We start from the raw sequence: 8,443 nt of genomic DNA on the forward strand, positions 1-8,443 counted from the left end.
TAAATGTGATTTTTTTTTTTTTTTCAAAGATAGAAAAGAAAAAATTACTATTTTGGTTATCTAAATGGTTTGATATATACAAAGTCATTATTGCAAAGTTGTCAAATTCCTATGTGACACAATGTGAATGGTATATTTTTATTTGCATGTGATCGGATCACCAAAGATGCATGTTAATGCAGGGAAAAACAGGCTCATATTTCATGCTGATGCAGTGCAATGAGGATACAGACATTTTATACAAGGGACAAGCCTATTTAATCTGGAGCTGCCTGGTTTATCACCTTTAACAGAGACTCCAGTCTGCGAGAGTTCCTACAGCTGTTGTGTAAACTATACAATTTTAGAGTACCAATAGGCTTCATGATCAAAGTACGATTTTATATCCTGTGGACGCTTCTGCATCACACTATATTATTGATTGATTGGTTTGTCTGTTGTCTCGTTTTAGGGCGTGCTGCAGCACCCTCAGCACCCCTCGTTCCTGCATTTATGGTTGTGATCACTGAGCAATGTTAGCAGCCACCGTCAGTATGCTTCAGCGAGAAGTAGAATAGAAGGTTGCTGACCTGAGGAGGCGACTGCAGATGAAAACATGCTGGAGGAGGAGCACGATTTGCAACCTAATCTTTAGAAGTGTACCTAAAGCTAAAATGTTGGTTTTTGATTTGCCATCAATTTTCATGAATCTACATACTTAACTTAATAATATATCCTCAGAAGTGAAGTTAGGGATCAAATAACATTCAAAAACTCCAGCGCGCTGCTTGGCACTGTCTGCCTCGCCTTCTGAAGAGATGCAATGCATTCTGGGGTAGCTGAGTATGTGCTGTAAGCGCACGGCATGTACTCTTGTAAATTCTTGCTAATGGATTATACATCCAGGCATTTTTTCGCTTACACAAAATCCACATACTATGCAGTTAGACCACATCTTATATTCAATTTAGCATCATACTTAGCATGAAAAGTACTCTGTCTGAGGTTGTGTGTGTGGTGTAGGCATGGCACACCTTCCTTGACTCTCCTGGCTTCAGACCCCCTGCTGATCACACACACCTGCCTTCCATCCGTCTCATCAATATGCATGATATCAACCAGTTACTGCACACACCTTAGACCATGATGTCCTTACCCTTACTGATCTTGTGACTTAATTGTCCCTTGTCTTTTTTTTTATCTCCATGCTAATTGTGTCTCCTTTCCTGTGCTCCAGAATCATTACTTGCCCTCTGGCAGGCCTACTGCTTGGACGCTTTCCAATCATCTAGCCACTAACCCCAGCCAGCCCACGCCATTGATCTACCCTGCTCAGAGAAGATCCCGCCATACCTCGCCATCCATCTTGCCCTCTGCCTCAGCCATCTTCTCTTCCCTTCATTCCATCTCCATTCCCTGTCTGTCCTCCCAATAAATCCTCTTAATCTGTTTTACTTCTGAGTCTGTTTCTGCGTTTCGGGTCAACCAAATCACAATATAAACTGCATCGTGCTTGACACACAGCCGCCTGCTTCACAGGGACAACTACGCCAAGGTCACTGTGGTTGTGCTGGCAAATCTCCATCTCTAGCAGTTCTGACAATCACACATACACACGACCATAAATGAAGAAGCAACTGAAAGTGATTGACTGATCTGGATCAGCAGGAGAGATATGGGATCATTCTCCAGGGAGATGTAGTGAGCTAAGAAACGGACGGCACCACCTTCAGTGTTCATTTTAAAAGATTTAGGATTCAGGGCACAAGAAGATAAAAGCAGTCGGAGAAATCCAAATCAGCAATTCCATTGATCTTATTTTACAGTTTTCCAACGAGGTAATTCGTCACTGAAGGGCCAGGTACCAGATAACAAGAGGGCCCTGTTCTGTGAGGGGATGCTGCAAGAGAGAAACTCCCCTGGGCCAGATGTTTATTCCGCTGAATTATTTGTTCTCAGCTCTATAGTTGTCTACCCAGGTAGCACCACCATTTGTCACTGTCAACAGCTGGTGCAATACCTCCCCCTTATATGGGGGCCTACATGGAAACTACCGCACATTAGGGAGGGTGGGGAAATTAGAAGTGGCTGTCATCACTGCTAATAGATTTGATTTCTTTGGGGAATAGCCTTTGTTAGCATGTGGTTGATTTAGTATTCTGTGCTCGCGTCGCACGTTCATGCACAGTATGTACAAGTAGATGATAAAAGTTCATAAGCAGGGGAGGTGGACGCCTGTGGCAGTATGTCTTCTATCTATTATGGGGAACTGATGGTGTGAAGAAGCGTAATAACTGGGGCGGTCAATGTATTAGATTTCACCGGGGCCACTAAAGGCAACTCATGTTACCTTGAGAGAACACATCAGGTGTTATTACATTTTTGAAGCTCTATTAGGTGAACGTTATTAGGCCCATATTGCTTCTTTCTTCTACCTTAATAGAAAGCTCTCGGCCCTCTCCTCCGCTTTTTTTCAGCTCCACAATTACAGTGCAGCACAAAAAAGTTCAGGGACTGCAAAGCAACAGCCGCTCGGTTACAAGAAGCAAACAAGGGCCGTTCTTTGTGAAACTGCAGTGACTCAACCAGAAGAACGACCAAAAAAAAAAAAAAAAACTAAAATGAAGAACATTTAGAATGTCGCTAGTGTGTGGAGAGCAATAAAGTATAAAAGGCTTGATTTAAAGACATAAAAAAAGTCATCAACACAGTCCGCTTGGCACCCAAAAGCTAGCTTCTGGTGAGTACTGTAGCAGGAAGAGCCAAGTTCTTCCCTCAGAGCAGAGCACAATGTTGGAAACAAGAAAGCGGCTGGATAATAGCTGAGATCGCTCACTGGTGCCCCAATTATATGGACAGAGCTGTGGCCCCAGGACACGAATTAATGACCATAATAAGGCTTGTCTGTCTGTTCAAAATCAGCTTAGAGTGCATCCACACTGACCTACAGCATCACTCCATCCTTAGTTCAATTTAAAGAGGCAGCATGAGAAGGAGCAGAGTGTTTCGGGGGCTGGGGGGGGTGAGGGGACAAGTAAAGGACTGCCCGCTGTCCTGACTGTGTGTTTCCCAGGCAGATGGAGCAGGACCCCCTGAGCTCTTCTCACTCCACCTCATAGCCTTGATGAGGATCAATTTGGACTTGAGCATTTCTTGCGGCTGTGGGTGCTCTTTAATTCAGTATGGCTGAGCGCTCTGTGATTAATGACAGGTACTTAGCCGGGAGACTGGTCAATATACACACTGGTTCAGGGACTTAATACCAGGCTATACGCTAAGGGGAGACAGGCTTTCTCCAGGCGGCAGCACCACCCAGATCAGAGGAGGTTTCCAAAAAATAAGAAGAAGAAAAAGGAAGTAAACCAAAAACTCTGTTTGAGTGGCAAGTGTGCATTCACATGTGTGTCCCCATGGAAAATGAAATAGCCTCAGACAAGATAAGCTGGAAGTCACAGTCCTGATAGATGCAGCTCTTTATTGCCTGTGATAAAGTCGACCCAGGGAATGTACCCATGACTTTAGAGGTCTATACTCATTAATCATATAGCCATCATGCGAGCCCCATTCTGTTCTGTAAGCATTCATCCTGATACTCACAACAGCTGAGCGCTTCTCAGCTCCATCAGATCATACATGACAACTGCCCCGCGTAATCCCCTAATCTTCTTATCAACACAATAGCCACAACACAAACTAACAATGACAGGAGAGAGCAGGGAAATGATAAAAGTTCCCACTGCAAGGTCACGCGCTCTTTATACGTCCATCCTCCACGGGAAAATGAATCAAGACATATCGGGGGATTTATTCACTTGACGGCAGTGTGGATGTAATAACGCATCTCTATTCTTGTTCATGTTCACGGTGCGTGTGCTCGCTTGTTTGTCCCTCCGGAGCTGCCTGTTACAACACTGACCTCCAGTGTGCGCACAGAAGGACGGAGCGGAGCAGCGCGCGTCCTGCTCGCTGTCAGTCTGCGCTGTGTGACAGCGATGTGACCTCACCCCAAAACAGCTGCTGCTGACTGTGAGGGGCGAGCGCACGCTCGAAATGCTGAAATGGACCTTCAGAAGACAAATCGGGAGACAGACTGACCATTGTGATTGACAGCCAGCTTGCACCGACGATGCAGATAAGCAGGACAAACACGCACACACACGCAAACACACACGCACAAAAGCGCTCCTCCAGCAGCTGCAGCCGACACTGATCATACAAAATATTCCTTATTATTATTAAAATGAGCATTTTAATCAGCTATAGTGATTTCTTATTTCACTATTTTCATCTCCCTTCATCCAGTTATCACTCCATCACCTCCAAGGCAGAATGTGTGTGTGTGTGTGTGAGAGAGAGAATGAGAGAGAGAGAGAGAGAGAGAGAGAGAGAGAGAGAGAGAGAGAGAGAGAGAGAGAGAGAGAGACACGTGGTTGTTACAAACCTCTCTCAGGACACAGCGGGGAGGCGGAGGTGGAGAGATGCGGGCGCAGTCGGGATGGGAGAGGACGCGCTGAGGAGAGCCCGCTCTCTTACCATGGACATTCTGCTGCTGAGCAGCCCGCATGCTTTTGGAATAAGGACTCAAAAGACTTTGCGTTTTGCGTCTCTCTCTCTTTCTTGATCCACCAAAGGAGATTCTTGCATGCAGGATGTGGAAGATCGCAGGTGAGGGGAGACGGAACATGTCATTTGCTGTCGATGAAATATGCGCTCAAGTCCCAATGGGATATTTCTACAGATTATTTGGGCACATTTAAATTTTTTGAAAGTCATCCCTTGACTGAATTAACAAAACAAAACAAAAAACTCCCCCAAAAAAACTAGACTCAGAATGGATTTCTTTAATAGCTCCAGCCTGGAGGACAGGACAGAGGCAGATAATATCTCCTCCACCTCGCAGAGCCAGTACAGCCAGCTTGCTATCTGGGGTCTGGCCGGACTTGTCAGCTTCCTCATTCTGTTTACAATAGTCGGGAACGTGCTGGTCGTTATCGCCGTTTTAACGAGCAGAGCTCTGAAACCACCCCAGAACCTTTTTCTCGTCTCACTGGCCAGTGCGGACATACTGGTGGCCACCCTGGTCATGCCCTTTTCTCTGGCTAATGAGCTCATGGGCTACTGGTTTTTTGGCAAAATCTGGTGTGACATCTACCTGGCTCTGGACGTTTTGTTCTGCACCTCTTCTATTGTTCACCTGTGTGCCATTAGTCTGGACAGGTACTGGTCAGTGACACAGGCGGTAGAGTATAACTTAAAGAGAACGCCTAAAAGAGTCAAATGTATGATTGTGGTGGTGTGGTTGATCTCAGCCGTCATCTCCTTCCCACCGCTGATATCAATGGACAGGAGCAGCAACGAGGCCAGTCCCCAGTGTATCCTGAACGACGAGACCTGGTACATCCTCTACTCCAGTATTGGCTCATTCTTTGCCCCCTGTGTTATCATGATCCTGGTCTATATTCGGATCTACCAAGTGGCAAAGACAAGAACCAGAACAATGTCGGAGAAGAAGAGGGATGTGGACTCGCCACTGGAGAATGGGATGGACCAAGCAGAACCAGGCAGAGGAGGGTCGTTAAAGTCCAACAGGGGCGGGAGCATGAAAGACCAGGACCGCGAGAACGGGCACTGCCAGGAACAGGGGGCTCGATCCCCACTGCCGAACGAGCCGAAACACACAACCACGGACCACGACGACGACTACGACGACAGCAGCTCGTCGGACGAGAAACCTAAAAGAAGTTCCAAACATCACCACGACGACAGAAAAGACCGGAAGTCCAGCCGGAAAAGCAGCTCCGCCTCTAAATACTCCAGCAGGAAGTCGCGTGCCAGCTCCAAGTCCATGGAGCTGTTCTCATCCCGCCGCAAGCGCAGGAGCACCGTCAATCGGAAGAAAGTCTCCGCCGCTCGGGAGAAGCGCTTCACCTTCGTCCTCGCCGTCGTCATGGGCGTTTTCGTCGTGTGCTGGTTCCCGTTCTTCTTCTCCTACAGCTTGTACGGAATCTGTCGCGAGCCGTGCCAGATCCCAGAAACGCTGTTCAAGTTCTTTTTCTGGATTGGCTACTGCAACAGCTCTCTGAACCCGGTCATCTACACCATCTTTAACCAGGACTTCCGCAGAGCCTTCCAGAAGATCCTCTGTAAGTCATGGAAACGTTCTTTCTGAATGCTTCCTGCGTGGATGGGTTTGTAATACAGACTTTACCCAGCAGACACAAATTTAAAAGTCTTCTGACCTGACGGATAAAGCGCTGGCTTGGGGGGGGGGGGGGCTTTCACACCTTTACTTTCAGGGATTGCACTGGAAATGAGGGGATGCTTAACAGATCAAAGGATTGAACTGAGTGCAGTAAAGGCTTTAAAAAACAGGAGTACGCTCATTGAGGAGACTTCCATTAAACACCAACCGGGCTGACTTTGGACTCTGATGAGGCTTCGGCTCATTCCCCTCCTCACCGACTGCTTCTCCCTTCATTTAAATACAATAAACTGACTCGTGACAGATACTGTGATGCATGCACGCCCCAGTGGCTGAATCTGCATGAACTGCACAGGAGGTGAAGGGTTTACAAAGACACCTGATTTATTATGTGACCTCGTTCACTGAATACAACGCGAAAGGCCTTGACAATCTCCACACAACCGTTGTTTGTGACGTTAAACAGTTATTAGACGTTATCTACCTTCTCTCTTTCTGTTTTTCTCTACCTTTCTATTACGTCACACTCTCAACACGAGGACCAATGGGACGAAGGGGCTCCTTGCTTACTGTTTCAGTAGCAAAACCGTTTCACAAAAAAAAAAGAGAGAAAAAGAAGAAAAAAAAAAAAGACTCAAAACTACCAAGTCACATTTCTGCTTCAGTGTTCTGTGTCTAAAGCGGGAACATTTTATCAGGACGCGTGTTCTGTGTAACTTGTACATGTGGCCGGGACTTGGTCTGGTCACTGGTTAATTTCCTCTCACAGGAAAGTGTTTGCATCGTCCTCTGAGAAAATAAATGGAATACAGCAGTAGTGCTGAGGCTTTCACCGTATGTGAGTCTGTGTGTGTGTGTGTGTGTGTGTGTGTATGTGTGTGTGTGCGAAAGTCATTGAGAGGACTAACTATAAAACGTGGAATTGTGCTGTGATAAAGTGAGCCAGAGAGTTTATTCTAACCCAACTGTCAGTAAGTGATTGTGTGTGTGTGTGTGTGTGTGTGTATGCCTGCTCTCTCAAATGGCCTGATTCTTTCTGCTCAAGCTTCTATTTTCCTCCCTCCTATTTTCTGTCACGCACCTTCTTTTCTCCCTCTTACAGCCACAGTAAAAACCAAACACCTTATGACTCTGTTGTTATGTCTGCTGCTCACTCACGCACATTGTTATTATACACACAAGGACACACAAATGACTTATTACAGTATTTCCACCTTGACATTTCAAGTATTTATAGCCAGAAGGGCTAATGCTTTGTTTCTCTTGTGTATATAATTGAAGACGGTACAGTGCCATTGTGTGGTGCCTCATAATCACACATATATCAATATGCTAAAACATGTATTGTTTGTATAATGAACAACGCTCCGAAAGATTTTCATGTTACACCGACCTCTGTCCTTTTCTAAAAGAACAAGTGTTTACTTCTCTGCTTTGAGCACATTTGAAAAGATCAAATAAAGCAACTACTTCAACTTCAATTATAACAGTGCATGACTGCATTCTTCTAAGCTGTAAAGGTTTGGAGATATTTGTTAACTGCTGTTATATCTGTTATTCAAACTGACGCTGTCACTGGTGTGACTCAGAACGTATGACAAATGATCTTTTTTGAGTGAAGTTCATTTCAGGTAGCCTCTGTGGTAAGCTGCTGTTGTTCAGGCTTGAGAGTGTCAGTGAAGAATTATCCACTCAAAGTGTAAAATTAAAAATGGAAATTCTATCAACAACATTAATCATCACCATTCTGTTTGGTTATTGATCCGAGAAATATCAGACTTTATCACTATATCAGTTATTTCCATATATATATATATATATATATATATATATATATATATATATATATATATATATATATATATAATATAGCAATGAATTAATTTCCTGTCAAGGATTAATAAAGTACTCACTCAATCAATCATTAGACATTAGACATTTGTGGTGGCCCCAAATCCTGCAGCACGCAATCAAAACACTAATCACATCACTATTTGCAGGGCTATAGCAATGCTAAGCTAACAAAAACACATTATGAAATGGTAAGAAAATTTAGTATATCTGACACAATAACCAGTGACCTTCCAGCTGCAACAAGCTGACTACACTCAACCTGAATCAGTTACAGCACATCAACACAACATGCTGCCGCAGAGTGAATGAAGACTTGTGACTCTGGCACGTGAGCGAACAAGCCAAGAGCTGAGACGCAAGAACAGAGACGAGCTTACATCAACATCTCTGAGTGAAAAGATATTTAAC

At 44.9% G+C, this 8,443-nt stretch overlaps 1 protein-coding gene across 1 annotated transcript; it reads left to right on the forward strand.

Moving 5' to 3' along the window:
* Positions 1-4,387: 4,387 nt before the first annotated feature.
* adra2c (adrenoceptor alpha 2C) lies at positions 4,388-7,662 on the forward strand. Its single transcript, XM_030414330.1, has one exon. The coding sequence runs from the start codon at positions 4,811-4,813 to the stop codon at positions 6,146-6,148; it is 1,338 nt and encodes a 445-aa protein (XP_030270190.1). The 5' UTR covers positions 4,388-4,810; the 3' UTR covers positions 6,149-7,662.
* Positions 7,663-8,443: the final 781 nt, after the last annotated feature.

This window comes from Sparus aurata, chromosome 1 (assembly GCF_900880675.1).
Source record: "Sparus aurata chromosome 1, fSpaAur1.1, whole genome shotgun sequence".
NCBI lineage: Eukaryota > Metazoa > Chordata > Actinopteri > Spariformes > Sparidae > Sparus > Sparus aurata.

What these genes read in the sequence shown, in the direction of transcription:
- adra2c (XM_030414330.1), top strand. Translation starts at nt 4,811, where the DNA reads ATGGATTTCTTTAATAGCTCCAGCCTGGAGGACAGGACAGAGGCAGAT.